At 42.3% G+C, this 20,917-nt stretch overlaps 1 protein-coding gene across 1 annotated transcript in view; it reads right to left on the bottom strand.

Moving 5' to 3' along the window:
• SH3BP5 (SH3 domain binding protein 5) overlaps positions 1-20,917 on the bottom strand; it is a 51,196-nt gene that overhangs the window by 15,264 nt on the left and 15,015 nt on the right. The window contains exon 4 of the mRNA XM_058833707.1: positions 4,402-4,566. Coding sequence (XP_058689690.1) covers positions 4,402-4,566 — 165 coding nt within the window. The remainder of the gene's footprint in view (positions 1-4,401; positions 4,567-20,917) is intronic.

The following is a 20,917-nucleotide window of genomic DNA, read 5'->3' as shown; positions in this document are numbered from 1 at the left end:
GGGAAGAATTAAAAATAAAAGAGGAAAGAGACAATGCAGTATCTGCAGGAGGAGAGAATCAACAATACAAGGGATTGCAAAAAAACCACTGCATTTCCAGGATAAAGTGACAGAGACCTAGACAAGGAAAGATGTGTGTTTTGTTGTTTCTTTCACAGATTTTTCTTCTCCCTCTTTTTCCCCTAAGCCTTTCTAGTTGCAGGAAGTATCTCTCCTCTCTACATCACGAAAGCACCCACACATTTGACACTGACAGATGGTACTTCACAGTGTAATATCAAAGGGAGCTTCACAAGCCAAATTAATCCAAGAGGGAGCATGCCTCCTCCCTCTTAACTCTCCCCTCATCCTCTTCTTTTTAAAATGTCTCATGATCAAGAGCCAAAACACTTCTTCTTCCTGCCAGAATTTATGAACTCATCATATCTCAGGAAAGACTGTAAAAACAGGACCTTTTTAAGACTGCAGATTCCAACAGCAATTAGAAATTAGCAATTTCTCTTGAAATTCATGAAGGGTCTTCCTTTCTGCTCCAGCTTGTGTCAAACTAGAGGTAACACATCTGTCAGTACTTTCCTTTTGTACATCTTTATGAATTATTTTCAATAGGAGCATAAATGTGAAGATCTTTTTCCTCCATCCATCCAAAATTCAATGTCCTTTGGTCCTTCCACAGGACTCTCTTTCACAGCCCTGCTCTCTGCACCCCACACTGCAGCATTACGATTCGAGGTACAAAAAGGCTGGTACCCACTAGCAAAAACATCACCTCCAAATTTTAAAGAGACACTGCAGTTACCAAAATCCTGGTAAGCCAGTGGCTAAGAGGGAACAGTACTCTTCTTCCCCAGGCAACTTAAGAGCTCATCAAGCCTGTCTACATTTCCATTATAATCAACAGAGAATTTATCTTACAATGAAATTGCCCCTCTGGACACATATAGTGCTCTCCAGACACCACTTATTGATCAAGTTGCCTTCCACCACAGTGGAGCTTTTGGCAAGTAATTTTGATACACAGTCAGGTTCTAGACACTAAGGAGCTAAATTCCAATTTAAGTGTCATTACACTTCTGAGATCTGTGGAAAAATGGACATTTAGGAAAAAAACACAGGACTTTACCCCAAAATACACATCAAGTTATGAGTAGAAGTGGGCAAAGCAGCTGCCTGACTTGCAAGGATTGCACCATAGTCCAGTGCTTCTCTGTTGTGAACACTTAGCTGAAGCACAGACATTTACAGGGATTAGTTGCATCTTCGCAGGTAGGCAGGAATCCAGCTCCTATTTATGCTCCCAGCCTTCTTTGGAAACACAGCTCAAATTGCAAGGTGCAAAGAAATTCTCAAGTGACAGCCTATACTCCATGTACATGTTCATGCTGGTTCTATCTGTTCCATGAATAGAAAGACTTTCCACATGTTATATTTCCAGCTCACCCAGGAAAAATAAAATTTCAGTAACTCTCCTGTTTCATATCAGTTGAATTGCATGATTTTCTAGATCAGTGGCTACAAAAGTCTTGCTTAAAGAAGCCCAATAGGTTGTCACTTTAAAAATAGTGTTAATGGCTTTTCAGACTATCAAGACACCGAAAAGCAATTACAACATACAACCCTTATCTCTATTTCCTCCCAATGAAGGTCTGGAAACAGCATTTCCTGTTTGGTACCCTGGAACCCAAGTCTTTGTCTATATCCATTAGGTCAAGTGCAGAAGTAACCTGGCAGCATTTGCACACATTGTAGCTGTGTAAGAAATCAGTTTCTCATTTGTTCTCTTGCCTGCCCTTTTTCTTTAGGCTTTCTGTTTATGGTGTTTGTCAGCTACCAAGCTGCTACAGGGCTCAGGTTTGGTTCCAAGTTTCAGATTAATTCAGTAAAGCCTGCTCCCTCTGCCTAAGAACAGAAAATAAAAACACTTTACTCTGGCCTGATATTTCTATCAGGAGAAACAAATGCATTAGTAGGCCACTTCTAACATTTAGCTCAAAGGTGCTTTTCTGCATTTGAGTCCTTGCTGCAAAAGGCCCACTGCAAGGTTACTTTCTGCCCCATAAAACTATCATCTATAAATGCATGCAAAAAAAGATAGAAAATCCAAATAACCAGAGTGCAAAAGCTTTCTCCAAGGGCAATTTTATATGTGCAAATAGAAGATGTCTATTTCTTAATACTCAGCCTTCACCCCAAGAAACATTCCATTAGTGATTTCTAACGTAATTAATAGTTAATGATCTGAGTTGTCAGCAACACTGTGGCAGTCAAGAAGAACTTTTGTTCTAAAAGATCTCATCCTCTAACCTCTTTTCATCCATAGCTTGGTGGGGAATGTCAATGTTTTCTGCTCTCTGAGATCCCAGCTCAGCCTCACTGAACACTAAGCACTTCATTAATTGCATGCACTGAAGCCAAGTGAAGTTTTTACTCCGCTCTTAGAGAAGATATAAAACTCAGTCAAGCACTCCAAACTAACTAAAGTTGGGTGTGTTCAGTCAAGACTTCCAACAGCACTTTCACCCTTTTTGGCTCTGGCCTTAGCCCTCAGACCTCCACCATGGCCAATGAAAATCCCAAGACAAGCTTCCACGGAACTCTCAAAACCTGCTGCACCTTGGCAAGGCACAGATGGGTGCTTTCTGGGCACTGAGTTTACCCAGACTACTTTAATCACCAGGAACTGCTGGACAAGTTTTCCATTCATGGAACCCTCAGCTGCTCTATACACTCCAGTCAGTGCCTAGGAGATTTTACAGCTGCAGTAAGTACACTAAGTTCCCCATTTACTGTTCAGCTGTAACAAATCAGAGACACTATGGCTTGAATCAGCCCCCCAACAAGCAGGTATCTAGCAATCAGTGATGATACCCATCAACACCACCAGCAGGACTCCACCAAACGCTGCCAGCAGCCATCTGCTGCTCTGAATCACTGGGTTTCCTCATCTCAGGTGCACACCTCTTACAGACTGTCAGGGAACAATCAAGGGTTGTAGGAGGACACAAGGATGCCTTCGAAATAGCCAAGGAAAAAAAAAAAAGAATTCATTTGTACTCTCGAGTTGCCATTGTTTCTTTCCTCACCCACCCCAACACACGTTTTTGTTATGCCAGCTAGAGGGAAGTAGGTGGCAGATGTGATTGCTGTCACTGTTCACTAAAACTCAGCAGTTCAGCAGTCAGAATCTCTAAGCAACTCCTTAGACACTTCTGGTTTTCCCACCTCTCAATTCTGAGATTCAAAAATTATCTATTTTAGAACTTTGTTCATATTGAGCAGGGATTACAGCTAAGGAAAATAACAGCTGGCACACACACACTGCAAAGGAGGAGTTCCCCTCATAAACACAGAGGTCACCAGATCTGCAAATACCAAATTGTAACAGGGACAATGACACAAACAGTACCCTGGAGTTCATTTTCTCTTTAATATATACCAGGTTTTCTATCTCTCCCATACACACGGTCAACATCCCTTCTGTTCAGTCAGCTGGATTTTAAAATTCACTCTGAAATAGAGGCTTTCTTGTGACTGAGAAGCTTCTGCAACAGAACAGAGCTGTTGCACTGAGGACTGAAAGACAATATGAGCATTGTATGGCATGATAGCATGTTTGGAATAGCAAGTTCAGCTTCACTGGCATATTAAGGAAATGACAGAACAAAGGTTTTTAACTTCAATTTTTGGTTCTTTTATGTTAAAGCAAACCTTTCTGCCTTTCTTTTTTTAACACAGAGAAGACAAATGACAGGAAAATTCTTCCTGACATCTGCTAGAAAGAATACTGTCTTTCTTTGTTAGTGCATCTCTTCTGTAGGTTTAAAAAGACCTTACAAAGGATGTAGGACCTTGTCTAACTTCCAAAGTTAATTTAGGATAAAGCAGCATGCAAGCTTTAAATGTAACACACAACTTTGAGTAATTCTACATTCAAACACACATTTCCGAAGCAAAGTGACTTGTTCAATATAGTCCATACTGAGAACAGGTTATACTAAAACAGGAACATGTCCCTGCTTTTCCAGGGTAAACACTCCCATAACACACATATTCAGGAACCCCATGCATCCCCATGCAATTATTCTGGCACAACTCCAAATGCAGATATGCCTTAAGACATTGTTTGTCCCTGTAAAATAGATGGCAGTAACTTTCTTTTCATTTTCTGTAGAGAGCTACTCCACTACTATAGCACCACCAGACAGAGAACTAGAGCTGTCCCAGAAGCAGCCAAGGTCCAGATCATTTAACCATAGTCTTCATAATTTTCACAGCTTCATTTCCTACATGTCATGTTATCTGGACCAAAAGAAAAACTTGGTCTTTCAGAAACTGGGCCTCATACACCACAGGAGAACACAGAGTATGGAAAAGGCAGATGCTGGGGCAAGTTTGTATTACCCTCTGAGTAGCATGGTTGAGCATCTCTTGCCAGGCAGAGTCAAACTGACGCTTGTCATCTTCCAGCAGCCTCTGCTCAGCAAGCGAAATGGTCTCTTTTGCAGCACGCAGCACTTCAGTGGCCCTCTGAAAGTCCTGAGTTGCCCTCTGGGCCTCCAGCTGTGCCTAAAGGGAAAAGAAACCAAACATTGGGATCAGAGAAAGACAAAGGAACCCTCACAGTCACATTCAGAAGATCTATGACACTAATCCCAAGACTTATTAAAACAGCCACGCACTGTTTCCCAAGCTTTTACTTGAAATGATGTATTTTTCACTGGAGTAAGTCCTGCTAAGACAGCAGTCCCCACCCAAAGATGTCATCTGCCAAGAAGTGTCTCATGGTGTTCCTGGTCAAAAAACTCACAGCTGATGGCCTCCAAATAAGCACCTGGCTGAGAGATAATACCTAATGATGTAGGTTTAATCCTCGATAAACAAATCAAAAGAAAATGAAATAGCAAACTAGTGGCATGTCAAGAATACACTGAGAATGGCACTCCCTGAGTTTAATCAGGGTGGATTTTTATCTGATATACCATTAATCATGCTGAGGAAATATGCTGGAATTATTACCTTGCTATAAAGAATAAACAAGTTCTCTGAGATGGCGACTGCTTAACTCTGGGCAGTTTTTAACATTGCTGTCCCCGGAACACAACTGATGCAGTAAGTCCCCAGCACAGAGACACAAGAATAATCAAGGCAATTTTTATAAAAAAATATTTACCTGAATTTTTCTACATTATATATTTCATAGATTTTTATTTAAAGCAGTATTTTTGAGCTACTTTGCTCAAATGTAATGTAAGCCTCGCATTCAATTAATTGAACATCCAGCACTGTGAAGACAGTTTTCATTTACACTTCAATGGTTTTTCAAAAATAAACCATAATTATCCAGCCCATGAAAAATGTCTATGAAATTACCTATGAAAAATGTCTTTGACCAGACATGACTGACAGAACAAAATAATGAATAAAACTTTACATATCATGATATACACAGAAGGAGTCTGAGACCCAAACATGAGAAAGGACTCTGACATACAGAATACTACCCTGAGGAAGATAAAGTCGTATGAATAAAGGAAGAGGTTTTAGTGTGAAGAAATGGTGGTCATTTGGGAAGTGGCTAAAAATCCCTGATACAAAGTTAGTGGAACAACAGTGCATTTCTTCAGCAAACAGCTGGCTACACCCCCTCAACACATGAAAATACCTCCATACTTGAGACACCACAGTTATTTGTACAGGTAATGGAAAAAAACCCTCCCTCTCTGCCCCATGGCAGGGGAGATGGACTCCTAATTTAAACACAAGTCTCAAAGGGAAATAAAGCACACTAAGTTTCCTTCACCATGTCCTGAAATAGCAGCAAGCTCTTCTTACTTCCTTTTCTCTCTCACATGGCGGTACTTCACCCCAAGGTAACCATACAAAAATAGGAATTATGTGTCAGAGGTCCTTCAGTTACTAGCTAGAGAGGGAAATCAAAGTCATCACAATCAGAGCAGTAATTTCCTTCCAACCAAGGTTCCTGATGCATTTCCTTCTGAAGTGGCTGGTGGTGTTTTCCACAGAGAAGTTCATCTAACCATGCCCTTCACTGTTTTCAGGCAGTTTACACAGTATCACCCTGCCTACAGCCTTCGTGAAGAGCCAGAGCACTAAAGTGTTAATTTCCATGCAAAACTCCACATTCCAAGGCAGCAGAGATCTTTGGGCCAAGGTTAGTGTATGCACAGCATCATTCATACAAGTTCAATGCCAACATTATCTCTTCTCTCTGCAAAAACCCCCACATGTTACATCTTGTCATCACCCCACTCACCAGCTCCCTGTTTCAAATGTATTAACGCATTTTATTAATTCAGAATAAGCCTGACTATAGAATATTTTTATTTTGCCACTAACTAACCTAAACCATGATACCCAGCAAACAAAAGCCATGGCAAACAAAAGCCATCTGAGGATCTTTAAACAAGGCTCAACCTAGGCTTCCAACAAAGAAGAAAAGCAAAAAGCCTGAATCTTCATCCCTAATATCTACTAATCTAAATTTTCTAAAAATTCATAACCTTTTTTTTTTTTGTCCATCCTGTCAGTTTGAGCTATGCTAGTAAAGGAATCAAATACAAATAATGGCCTAAAGTTTCCCATAAAAGTAGTTTGAGATGGGATTTTAAGATGGGAAATAAAATGCAAGACTCCAGTAAGAGCCTGCACCAAGTAATGTAGAACAACGCTGAGGATTTTTGGATGAAGAGCAAGACCAGTTTTCATGGAAGGCTCTACGAGAGGGAGCCAGGTCACAGTAGCTTCCAGCAAGAAGGCTGTGAAGGCAGCTTCAGCTCCATGGCTGCCCTGGCTGCATGAGCAGGCCTGCCCATGCAAGAAGTAACTTAAAAACAGACTGGAGACCCATTCCTAGCACAGCCAGAACCTCCTCAGCAAGTAACTGCTTTGGAAACTCGGTACAAGCAGATCCCAGGGGCAAAGCAAGCATAGAAGTACGGTTTTCTTACCGTAACTGCATCAGCACTTGAAAGTTTCTGTTGGCACAGATACCTGGGTCAGGGATCAAGACATCTAAGCCAGCAAAAAGCCTGCAGAGCATTAGAAGCTGAGATACTTAATCCCCACGGAAAACAACATTTAGTGGCAGCTTGCAGTACTCACAGCTCTTCTGATGAAGGCCCTAAAAGACAATTGACTCTAAAACAGGAAAACTGCCTTTATGATAAAAAAACAGAAGCCAAATCTACAATTCATTTAAAATTGTAAATTTTAAATTTAAATTTCTGCTTGCACCTGGACCTGTAGGACATTAACACAGCTGTTAACAGGCAGGACCACAAGTCTAGGCCCATAATCCATTCAGCTTCATGCCCTCTAACTGTGTGGGTAAGCGGAAAACTAAAACAAAGCCATACTTAAACACTCCCTCGCAGCTGCATTTGTTGAATACTGTTCTGCAGTGGCAATTTGGAACCACTGTTTTGTTTTTGAGCAACATAATCCAAATAGCAATTTAACTTCAACAGTTATCTGAAGTCAGTCTGCAGTCTTTACTTTAAGCAGCTTACTGGAAGCCTGAGAAAGAAAAAAAATGCTAGGATAAAGAGTGACACATTTGTCATTAGAAAAACATCAACAGGTTTGTGGCTTTGCCAATGTGAAAAAGGATACTCAAACACTTTCTTTTGTATTCTAGTACAGTTACCCAACATTTACCCTTCATTAAAACTCCCTACAGCACATACAAGTTGTTCTGCACCATCACCAACAGGTTGCTCTCATTCCTAAGCCCACAGGTGGCTCTTCCATTTGGTGGAAAAGAGAGAAGCCATATTCTTCATGTGCTTTTAAAACCACAGAGAAACCAACAAGAGCTTGCATCTCCATCCAGCCTCCTTATACTGCACATAAACTTTACCACTTTAGACAGTGGCTTCTTCTCTCAGACTAAAATCCAAAATTCAAATGAATGGCTGAAAACTAGGTTGTCTTCCATCACAAACTCGTGTTTGAGTTGAGAGAGGTTTAGCCTTGGGGTAGAACGAGAGACCATGTACTAGGGATGAGGACAAAAATTGCTGAGGGAGGTTGGAGGTCAACTTTCTGCCTGTCATCCACATGGCTGGTGCTTGACGGAGTCTACCCAATATAGAAGTGAGAATCTCTTTCATTGTAGTCAGAAGAGCCAGTCCAGTCAAAGTTCTTTTTGAAAATGAGTGAGTTCTGACACCTTGGGAACTGGGTGACCTGTGCCCCAGCTCACACTGCCACACACAGTGACACTGCTAATTGTGGTTCCTGATCAGTGCTTTCTGCCAGGAAACTCAACTGAATGTGCTCACCACTGCATACCTTCCCTGTATTAGTATAAAATAAAAAATGGGAGTCCTTAAGAAACACAACTAGGCAGCCACAGAGAATGAAGCTAAGGAGAATCCCACTGCCACAGCACATCTGTCACATACCGTCCACAGAGAGCATCAACTCTTCTGCCACTCTGTTTGTGCCTCCTCTGCAACTCAGTCTTCTACAAGCAACCAGCCACAAACACATCTCCCATAACAGTAAATCCCTTCCCTACAACCAGCAGCACATCCAGAAGTCCTGCTCTGCCCACTCAGCACCCTCCTCATGGCCAAGAGCTCTTTTTACACCACTCCCCACCCTGTGCTGTTCCACATGTGACCTCCTCTCACCAGCTCATCTGCTTCCCTGATTTCCCTGGCTCTGACAGGCACAGCCCTGAACTTCCCAGACAACCCCCAAAGACTCAGAATTGATATGCAGTAGCACCACTCACAGAAATAAATCGTGCACTGTGGTATAAAACATGTAATCTTAGAAAATAAATTATGTCAAATTAAAGGGTTACTGACAGGGTTCATAACTGCAAGCTATTAATATATTGCTGAAAGGTGCTCAGTCCTGACAAATCCCTTTTGGGGGATAAAGCTTCACCCTCATGGGCAGTCCTCTCTTAGCCTACACAGGGCCCTGCACAGAAGGGAAACATGCACAACAGCCAGACTGTGCTATCAGCTGGAAATATACCAAGTGCTAGGCCATAGTAAACTAACAAGAAAACAAGAAGAGGCACTTTTTAAATGCAGGCCTCCTGGAACCAGCAGCAGCACACAGACAACTTCTTGTCCACTTTCAAAGCAGAAAACTGTGCACTCTTTTATTATTAAATACAATTTTCTGGTTAGTCCACATAGCTTCTGTTGACCCAAGCCCTTGCCCAGCTGTTAATAGAGGATTTTCCCCCACCCTCCCATATATATCTTGAAGCTATGACATATCTCCATTTCACTTCATCTCTGATTTTTGTTTTTGTTTCTGCACAGTATCACTGACACTGAAACACAGTACACCACAGATATAACATTCCTCTGAGGTTAGCCAACATCTAGCGTACCCTGGTAGGCACTGCTCAGCCTCTGACACGTGAGCACACCTGCACAAAGCTAACAGCCCAGCCAGGCTGCCCCATATAGATGCAGAGGGTTTACTTTGAGGAGACAAGACTATGCAGAATTTCTCCCCTTAGCCAGCCACACCAGAGGACCACACCTCAAGTATTGATATTAAATGAAAAGGGCATCACAACACAACAAGAAATTTTCCCATTAGAAACATCAGTCAGCAAAGATCAGGTATTTTCAAAATTGGCTTCTCATTTATCCAGGTGAATTTATCTCATCCTGCACTGCCAAGGCCTTGACATCCACTTTATTTCAGCATCTCTGAGTTATTGCCAATGAAAGACATGAACAATCTCTGTTTATGAAATCACCATAAGCTGGAACGGGAAGGGAACACACAGATGCTGCTCAGAACAAGGCACCAGCACACCACATGCTGGCCCAAGGCCTTTGCTCTAGAAAGCACTTGTTTGTTACTGTGAAACCAGTGTTTCTCCCACCCACTAATATTTAAAACAATAGTTTAATTGCTACCAGCAAACATGTACTGGCTTACTAGCAAATAGATAATGATTATCTGTGCTCCAGTTCCACTCTTCAGAAGGAATCAAGCTTCAAATGTTTTCATTCTGGCCCCTTTTCCTTCTTTTATCAACATCCCACGTTAATTTGCTGTGCAAATTACAACAGGGAACACATTTTGAAACAGGAACTTTACTCCATCAATCGCCCATCAGAGCTGCTGCAGCACTGCCTGTCTTCAGGGATCCCTCTGATGGCAGGGACTGCACCAGGGCGTTCTGCACATGCTTCTGGCAGGGATGAGGATGGCAGGATCACCACTCATTGACCACAGCATCCTCATCTTACCCACCACTGCAGCAGATTCAGTAATTCAGAAGTCTACAAGGTGAAGGCATTTGAGTGCTCGCTGCACCACTCTCAGCAACCAGCCACTGAGTGCTGCTATTTTGGCTTCAGTTTTCCTCAACCTGTTTTAATTTAGCTGGCAGGCAGGAACAAGAGCAGCAGCCCAGATGTCAGGGGTCCATAATGCTCAACATCCAAACAAATAACAACAACCTTCACATTGGCACAGCTCCATCCACGGCAATTCTGCAAATGAGATTAAGTCAGAGGACGTGGTAGAAAAGGCAGAACCTCAGCCTAGACGGACCTTGTGAAACTTGAGGGCCAAGAGACACTTTAAAAGGAGATCTGTGGAGTTCTGCACTTGGGGTGGAATAATCCCACGGTCAGCCCTGTCAAAAAGGGCCTGCACGTTACAACAGGTGTCAGGCTGAGAAAGCTGAGAAGGAGCAGTTTCACTGGGAGTAATGCAAACCATGTCCTAGGCTAAATGAAGAGAGCCATGGCTGGCCAATCCTGCAGACAGGTTACACATACAGGTTTCAAATCCCCATCTCCCGCAGTCTTCAAGACTTGGCAAAGCCATGGCTGACGCAATCCAGCAATGTGACAGTTCTGCTTTGAGCAGAAAGTTGGGATTTGATGACCTCCAAAGGTCCTGTACAACCAGTATTTCTATCACATACCATCATATTTTTCTTAGTTTCTCAAAATTTGAAGAATGTTTTTGCAAAAACTTTGCAGTGATGCTGAACATTCTCCTAGATACTCAGATGCATTTATTTTACTGAATAAACAGACTAATGGTGCAACTGGGGAGGTAAGGGTTCTGTCTGCTTTTTTTAAGGACCATGACCTTCCTTTTCCCTCTCCCTACAGCCTAAAAACTCTGATCCAAACCAAAACTGAAAAGTAGTAAAAACACCCCAAAACCCCTTCTAGCAATACTTTTATACACAACTTCTAAAATCCAAGGCCTTGGGAGTGACCCTGTTTTGACAGATGTACAAAGCCTGAGCTACATATATAATCTACAATGACTTTGCATCAAAAAACAGTCTCTGAAGAGTCTAGTCTGAATTACCCTTGTATTCCCTAAGGAGTTTATTATAAAGCTATGCAATTGAACATGGGTTAGAATTTGTTTCTTCAAAAGCAGGTTGAAAGATTTTTAACTAGATGGAGAAGGCAAAGGGGAGGAAAAGGTGAAAACAAGACTTGCTAGAGTTCTGTGAAACACAAACCACTTCCTCCCTGCTGCATAACTAGAGAAATGTCTGTGAAACACCAAAACCATGTGTCCTTTAGCCTCTGCTTTTGATTAGGTGACTTATTCTTGTGCTGGGCTTTTTGGTCCCCTATGTTCATCCACCCCTTCTCCTCTAACAGCCAGATGGTTGTAGAACTGACCTGACTCCCGGTTCTGCGTTACATTCCTGTAGTCTATAAAGAGGCGCAGGAAATACGAGCAGACCTACGAAGCATGTTTCAAGAGACACCTAGCTCTGTGCTAAAGTTAGCTGGTATGTGTAACTCCTTTAAGACAGGATCACAAGTGTGTTTGAAGACCCAGAAGGTTCAGGGCACAACCAAGAGCTCATTCATTAGCTGCTTCTTTTACCAGCATGCAGACAGCTGGAGTACTCAAAGGCAGAATCCCACCTCCCTTCTTTGGGAGCTGTGGAAGGAAATGAGAAAGAAAATATCTGAACACACAGTTCCCTTAAACACTGTTAAGACCAGACCAGGACTGGACTGCACAATCAGCTGCCAGCTCTTCTCTATTCTCTGGCAGCTCCCATCCAGGTTGTAACCAGGATCTTGTGAAATGAGGGCAAGAATATCACCTCTGAGCTGATCATTGCCACTGCGCAGTCATCTGAAACCTGCTGGTCTCCTCACTGGTATTAATTGATGTAGCTCCTTCCCTTACAGGAATAGGGAGGCAATGTTCACTTGGGTGCAGAAGTTGCATGGCAGACACTACCCCAAGCCTTCTGCCCCTCCTTTGTTTTTCATGTGGTTGTTGAGAGATGCTGGTGTGCCTGGAGTTACTCACTCTAATTAACCACTCTATGGCACCTGAACATGACAAATGGTTCAGTCTAGAACCATCCCGGCACAGCCTTCTTGGGCATTCACTGATGTCTGCTTATTAATTGTGTCAATTGTTTGTGGCCGAAACTGTTAAGCTGTTGCTCTCTGGAAGAGGGGATGATAGAATATGTCCATATGATAGAATATGTTTTGATCTCCAAGGTAAAAGATCTTATTAAGAGAGAAAAACACCGAGATAATCCTCCCTGCTCTGTGCACCTGCGTTCTGACAGCTTAGGCAGTGAGTCAGCGAGGCTAGGGCTTACAGCCGGTTTCTAAGTTTACAGAGGCTCTACATGCTCATCTGCACCTGGCAGCAGCCTGCTTTTCTGGAATTAAATATAGAAGCAAGGAACTACTCCCACAAATACACCCTGCAAGAGGTACACCACCTGCTTTAGTGGCTTTTGTTAATTGTCCAAGATAATCAACATTCAGCACATACAGATGCAACAGGTATGTTCAGCAGAAACACTGGATCGTTGTCTCATGTAATTGCCACCAAAGCAGCAAATGTTTTTAAGTAGAAATTTCCAGAGTGTTGGCAATGGATTGGCAGCCTGGTTCTGGTTCACCTTGTGCATGCATACTGGCATAAGCAAAGACAAAGCACATGGGTTATGAGTTTCACCTGGCTGATGGCCTGTTCCGGACGTGTTCTCCCAGTTCCCAGAAAGCCTCACACCCACCAGCAACTGCCTGTCCTCAATACCAGGAATATGCTCTGGAAGAAAGTTCTAGGCTGACCTTGTCCACCTTTGCATGCTCACAGATACTTTTGAGACAGTAATTTTCCTAAGGGACACACTGAAGATAACTACTGACCCCTCAATATTTTTCCTAGTTGAACTGCACAACTCCACACCACAGGTGAATAACAGCCTCGCTTTACTTAAACAAAAAAGTTGCAGGCGGTGTCCTGGACTAATGAAGGGCTAAGTCCATTCCTCGAAGGAAACAGTCTAGGTAGCAGCAGGAATAGGGAATATGTCAATTACACTTCACAGCAATAAAATCCTCCTTTGAGAACAAGCCATTAGCACACTTCACCAAATTAAAAGAACATACCAAGATAAACCAAACAACAACAAAACAACAAACAAACAACCACCAGAAACAGACACAGCTAAAAGATGCAGACATTTCTTCCACATCCTGGCAGCAAAATTTCTTGTCTAATAGTACAACTTTTTGTTTGCTGCTATTGAGATGTATTTCTTACAGAAACTAAGTAAATGCAGAGCCATCTTTTCCAGAAAGAACAGACAAAAGCTCTAAAAATCATACCGTTTTACTAGAAGTCACAACAAAACACATCCAGAAGGCAATAACCAACATCCATATCACATCTGTTTTGGTGGCAGACCTTAGCATGAGCATTTATGACTCCAAAATAAACCTATTTAGACCACTGTACACAGTAAACACCTGGTTGGCTGAAAAAATTCCCCAAAAGTTCCAACACTTGTGCTGCCTTCAGCAGTCATCCCTGAGCAATTATCACACAAAACAGGTACTTAGGATATCACCCTGACCTCAAGCCACCCAGGCTCAGATGACAACTACTATTTTTAACAGATTATCCTGTCTGTGGTTTACAATCCCTTGAAATAGCCTTTACTAGAGGCCAGAAAAAAAAAATCAGGGGAGGAAATGGTGACAGACAACAAAGGAAAGCAACCTTTCCTTTAAATTGTTTTTTCCTGTAGTTCTGTGTTTTGGCAATAGCTGTGCGAGTGCTACAGCCACACAAAGGAATGCACAACCTCAGCTCTCAGGTTTTTCCAAACTGAAAAGGATGCAAAATGATGTTACTCAAATCTCCATACAAGAGTAGAGGAAAAAAGGGACTCCATTCTATTTTCACATTCCAGCACCCTTTGAGAGCTGCTTACACCTTCCTGCCATTTCCAGCATCTGTTATTGTATCTATGGCTAAGCATAATAGCCAAACCACTATCACTTCTTTCTGCCTAAATAATCTGACATATATCAAAAACCCCAAATTTTTCTGCATTAGCCTTCTCCTTGTTACTCCAAAGAACTGAGGGTATTTCCACACCAAATGAACCCAGTATTCCATTACTTCAGACCTACTTGCACAATACTTTAAGTATTTCACAACAGGAAAAAAAACCCAAAGCATTCTTGAAGGTAGGAAAAATAATTAGGTCATTTAATTCCCAACAATTAATGGAGAAGAGGCTGAACAGGCATCTGGCTTTGAACTACAGCCATCATCTATGGCTGAGAACTGATGGAAGCTTTGTAGGATTGGAGAAAGTCAGAGAAAGAGACCCCAAAAGAAAGAGTAATTTTTTTTCATCTTTCCTAGATAAATTCTTCAAAACAGATTAATCAGTATTTTCTTCTACTTCAGCAAAGAAAAGCAGAAGGAAGAACCTCTAATTTATAGCGCACAGTCAACAAATCTATGATGGAGCCCTGCAAAGCACATCAGCAAATAACCATTAGAAAACCAATTACAGTTTTTGTATCAACAGCTTATACAACCAGAGATACAGGTGATCTAACTTTTAGAGGGGGACACACATACACACAGAACTTACTGACACAGGTATTTCAACAAGCAAGTGGTTAAAATTAGTTCCCACAATCCAAATGTGCCAGGAACATGGTACTTGCAGATGATATTGTTACAGATGCCACCTCCTCTGCAGGAAATATAAGCAACAGAGAAGTAAATTTGAATCAGGTAAGGATTTTTTTTCTGTTCATCTGAGAAGCAGCAGTTGTCAGTGCCCCCAAACATGGGACAGATTAAGAGGGTAAAAACCTGCCAGCCACACTGACCTACTGTCCTGCCTTAGTAGGGTTGATGGTAAGACAAACACATTAAGGAGCTTTCTTTTACAGATCAGATTTTCGGCATAACTTTCCCAAGCCAACCAGGCAATATCTGTCATCATCTTGGCAGTTTAAGGACACCCAGCTTGACACACTCCAGTATCACACTGCTCAACCAGGTGACAGAGCCAGAACACAAAAGTCACATTGATCCAGGCTTTAAGTAAATAAATAATGTTAAATCAGCCAGGCAAAACCCAGAGCTTGTTGACCCAGGTAAGTGACCCTGAGTTCCCTGCTTCCTAGGCTTTGTTGCTACTTTGGCCTGAAGGAAAATGCAACAGAACCATGATTCAAGACTTAAAATACAGTTTTCAAATTCTAAGCATTCAAGTGGAACAAAGAGAGCACACCAAGCACAAGCTCTGTGCAGCAGCAGTGAGACATTGAGTGCTGATGGCAGGGTAAGGACTCCCACACGCTGCTCACCCTCTTTCAGATGCAATTGTGCAAACATGACAGGAGAGCATCGAACTCTGAGCATGGCAAAACATTTGCTTGACTGAATCCAAAGTACATCCTGCTTTAGAAAAAGCTTACAAAATTCAGTGGGTTCCCTGGTGAAAGTCCAGGAAGTGGCTCCTCACCCTCAACAAAGTTACAGGTTCCCTTGCTTGGCTAATGCCCTCTTCAGCCATGCATCATGTGGGAAGGGAGATTAATATACTGGGAATGCCCTTTGGGATCACAGCAGTGGGAACTCCACATTTCACCACAGGACTGACGTCACATCGACATGGTTTCCCCAAGATTTAATGATGTGTTTTGTAATAAAAAAAACCAAAAACACTGGTGGGAAGAAGGGGTTCAGACCTAGAGCAGGCCCATGGGGAGCAAGAAGGAAAAAAGGACACACAAAACTTCATAGGCAAACAGGGACAACAGAGAGCCTCAATGCTTCATACTTTCAGGCACTTCTTGCACAGCTCACCTACGTTTCATTCCCTTACCATTTCTTCATGGCTTCCCGACTGCTCACACTGAAATTTCCACGTCTTTTTTCCCTTCAGAGCACACCAGCCATCTCTTCCCAGGCAAGGCTCGTGCTGCCCGCCACCCTCCTGTGCCTGGCCTGCCGCAGCTCTAATAACCAAGGCCATCGCATCAGCCTCTGTCCCACAGACAGGTTTCTCAACCACCAAGGAAAGTCCCAGTTCAGGAAGGGAGCTGCTTCTCTGCCTCACCATCCCACCAATCCAAGTAATCTAAAAATCACAGCCATTTCCATATGGTTGATTTACAGACCTGAGAGTGAGTCGCTTCTCATGCCATTCACCCCACCTTCCTAATCCAGAAATCATTCCCTCCTATCTCCCACTGCCAAGAGGTTTCCCGAGACCCACCTGGGCAGCTGCAAGACAGCATCCTCAGTTAAAAGGGCAAACAGCACAGGCAGGGCACAAACAACACAACCTACACTGCCAGCCTGGACTGGTTACTGCAAAAGGCCAGAGCACCAACATCCATCCAAAATACAAATAATACAAAATGCAGAAAAAAACCCAAGTCCTAGTGATATGACAAGGGAAACAGTTTTAAACTGAAAGGGGAGAGATTTAGATTACATGCTAGGAAGGAATTATTTACTCAGGGAGTACTGAGGTACTGTAACGGGTTGCACAGAGCAGTTGTGGAAGCCCCATCCCTGGAAGTGTTCAAGGACTTGGGCATTGAGCAACCTGGTCTAGCAGGTAGCACCTATGCCCATGGCAGGTGGGCTGGAACTTCAGCCACAGAAAGCAGTCCAGTGCTCTGGGTGCTTGATTTTTTAATTAAACACTTGGAAAAATTTGAAGGTTTGGCAAAGTTTATTTTCAAGTTTCTGCATTCCTTCCTTTCAAAATGTGAATCCACATGATAGTTATTTGGTTTATGAACAGTTAACCAGAAACATTCCTTCAGCCAGGAAAGGTCAGCTGGTTGTTCCACTGTAACTGTGCCAGTAATTTTGCTTTTTACTAGCTCCATGGCAAGTCTCCAAACAAGAATGCAAGTCTGTCACAGTTCTGCTGACATTTAATTTTTGCTTCTCGAGTTCCTTCTCCCTCCACCTTTTTTTTTTTTTTTTTTGCCAAAATAAGCTTACCAGATTAGATAAATCAGTCTTAACCCTTTGTTGTCCTAAACATGAGCATCAGGACTTCAGCTCATAAAAGTAGGACGAATAAGGAGACTCCTTATGAGATGGGAAGTCAATATACCGATGGATAATTATAAAAGACATTATGGATGTCTGTAATAGATGGATAATAATAGACATTTAGTGTCTAGGAACTAGAGGGAAAGACCTGAATATCTACCACTGTTGGAACTGGACCCAGGAGCTGTCATCTACACTCAGTGCTGCCCTCCTTTTCCCAGCAGAGCCAGCTGGTGCTGTGATCCCATTAGCTCTCACTCACTGAGTGAATTTGGATAGAAAACTTGGGTGCTGCAGGAATTGACACTGGCAAGAGCACAGTTGCAAGTTTCTAATTAATCTTTAAGCATGTTTGTCAGTTTTGAACCTCCAAGTTACATGAATTTAAAAAGCTTTTGTTTTCCGAGCTAAGGAAGTTACCGTCTGTTAACTTTCCATACTTGCCACACTACTTTCAGACATCTCAAGCTGTACACTTAGAAGCTGAGATGGCCACTGCAGAAAGTTTTGTTCATTTAGTGGCATGATCTCTACAAAGAAGGGTATCAGTCTCATCTGCTGAGGAAGACTCTTCCAGCTAGGTAGGTGTGCTCTTATCTGCTCACACCCCTCCCACCTTCACCACAAAGTGGCTCAGTTCCTCCTCCGTTCCTGTTCTGCAAGATTACAGCAGCTGCTTTTCATCCTGATTCACTTTGAATAAAAAATTCATTGAATCATATCAAAACTCACATTTGAGAGGAAATAATTTCCCAGTGGTAACTAGGCTCCCCCAGTTTTGTGAAGACAAGCAGAATGGAGGTGTAGGATCTGAATATCTGAAAGATCACCTCTAATTCTTTATTCTCTCAGCTGATTTCTTCACACATGTGGCAATCCAGTTACAAAATATTACATGAGTAAAAGATTATTAGTGAGGGGAGAGAAAGGAGTTCTACAACATAAAAAGTTGCAGTGAACAGGATGGGACAGCTGTCCCTACTTGTCTATCAACTGCACTTCCTCTTGGGTATGCCTGGACATCAACGAAGAAGAATCGCTGTAAACACTCATTCCAGTGGGTTTTCCCAAGCCTTTTCAGATAAAAGAGTGCTGCTTAAGCATGCCAAGAACATGAAAAAAGAATTAGTTTTAAAACCCAGGAAGACTGACCCAAGAGGAAGCAGAACATGCATATCCCCCAACATATTGCTGTATGCACACATGGTACAGGTGGGACCTTTAGTGAGTGGTACAGACAGGTATGACCTAGCACAGACCTTTCACCTATTTTTGCTTGAAGCAAGTTTTGTGACACTTTTTTGTAAAAGGTAAATGAGGCAGGGGGGCAGAGGGGTAAAGGGAATATCACAAAGCAAAACCATGTCTCTCCCAAATAGGCTCAGTACCGAAGCTGAGTACTGTCCTCATCTACTCCCAATCTAAGCCAATAAAATGTAACCCCTCACCCTGTCACAAAATCAAATCAAACCAGCCCACCACCAAACAAAAATGAACCAAAAAAATGCTGAAACTCAATAAAAAGCAATACTCCTAGGGCTTTTTGCAGGGTAGGGTCACTAAAAATGCATGGATTGTTTCATTTGTGGGGATGGGAACACACTTTTATCAGATTCTTTTTCCAGCAGAAGCAAAGCAGAAAGGCACATCTCCTGTTCAATTTGTCTATGGGTTCACAAGTGATGATATATGGATAGTAGTGTTTCAATGGCACCTCTCACCGAGTGACCCCAAAGTGCTTTTACTTCCCTTAATGAACTCAGCTTCACAGCAGCTTGACAGCTTCATTTTACATGGGAACCAAGAGAGAGATGAAGTCATTCATCTGTGCCATGCAGCAGCACAAAATCAGCTCCTGCCAGCCCAGTGATTTATGCATTAGACCACACTTGCTTCTGCACAGCATCCTGTCACCAGGGAAGTAACACACTTCCCAGCTCTGTCACTTGCTCAGACACTACTGTGAACACGATTGCATAGGCACTTTCCAGCTCCAGCCCTGCAAAATGTTAAGTCAACAGTGGCTTAAGACACTCCTTACCTCAGAGGCTCAGGACTTCTGTTTACATTATTAATGTTTCCTGGGAACTTCACCTTTCTTCCCCATTAGCTTTGGGCAAGAAAAGTCTAATTCTTTGACTAGTCAACTAAGGAAGAAGCTAATAGTGGGGAAAAAATAAAAGAAAAAAGAAAAAACCGCCACCCAATCCAAACAGACATGGGAAGTTTGATTTTCTGAACATTTAGAACCTGTGCCACCTTCTGGATTACAGGAATTTCATACTGCTGCAATGTGGGCACTGCTTGTGTACATGCACAATCCTCCATGTGCCAAGGTTCTTCCACTGAACATTTGCATTACTGCGTAAGTTAAAGAACAATGTGAAAAGACAATACACCAAACAAAATATCTTCTCACAGCACAAGTACTTGAAAATCTGATTAAACAACAAATTGGAATCAAAATGCTCCGAAACAGTAAGGTGTGTCTTCAATCAACAGAAAAGGCCCATTGCTGTACCAAATGAGGAATCATAACAGCTCTGTCTTGGCAGAAGTCACATGTTATCTCCTTGAGCAAGAACATTAGCTAGATCTCACTTGAGTCTCAGCAAAAGCCAAATATTACTGCTTTGGTACTCACAGACAGCATCCTGACCTCCTGTGCCATGATTTCAGAAGGCAAAGTACTCAGATCATAACACTAAGGGACCAATGTTCTGGTAAAGCAAAGTTTCACCCAGAGACAGGCTAAGCCATAGCTTTCTTGGCAAACACTCCACAAACAAGATCCCACAGGACTTTTGCATAGGAGAGTTAATTTGTTTTCAATTCCCCATCTTCTGCCAACACAGGATTGCACAAGATGGGGATAAGGGTGAGTAGACAAAAGGGCTCGAGATCCTAAAGCTTCTCCAGTGTTACACTTCAGTTGGTCACCTGATTTTTGATGACCCCACATCACTGCCCTCATACCTCCTTAATGGGTTTTTGTCTTAATAGATGAAACACGTCTTTCCAAAAGAGACTCGTGCTGCTGCCAAGTGAAAGCAAGCTCCTCAATGCGACTTAATGCAGCTTGCATCAAGTAACTTACCCTGCCACTGACATCTTAAACTCAAGTAACTCTGGACAACTCCAGAGTTACTCATTTGCATTTCTGCCAAACTAAAAGTCACTAATTATGCAATTCTGTATTTCCAAAAGGCTTAAAATGTATAGGTCATATTTTTACTTCCCCTTAGCGAGAGCAACAAACAGGAATTTACACTTCCCCTTCTCTTACCAGTAGAGTCACTCATTTTTCACTTATTGTTAAATTAAAGCTGTTTCAGCCCCCAAGAACCTTGTGCCTATATTTTTGGAGGCAGCCTAATGGCTCTAAAATAACTATAAAGACAGGAGGAGGAAGACAATTCCTCATAGGCTAGATGTTATTATTAATTTAAAATTAAAAAAAAAAAAAAAACAAGCTCTTCCCATGATTTCTCTACAGTTTTGCAAATCAAAGTAGAGAGAGAGATGCAGACTGGCACCTATTCATGCTAATACTCTG

Source organism: Poecile atricapillus, chromosome 2 (assembly GCF_030490865.1).
Source record: "Poecile atricapillus isolate bPoeAtr1 chromosome 2, bPoeAtr1.hap1, whole genome shotgun sequence".
In the NCBI taxonomy this organism is placed as follows: domain Eukaryota; kingdom Metazoa; phylum Chordata; class Aves; order Passeriformes; family Paridae; genus Poecile; species Poecile atricapillus.
Note: the sequence above shows the minus strand (reverse complement) of the source record. Positions and strands in the feature narration are given on the sequence as shown.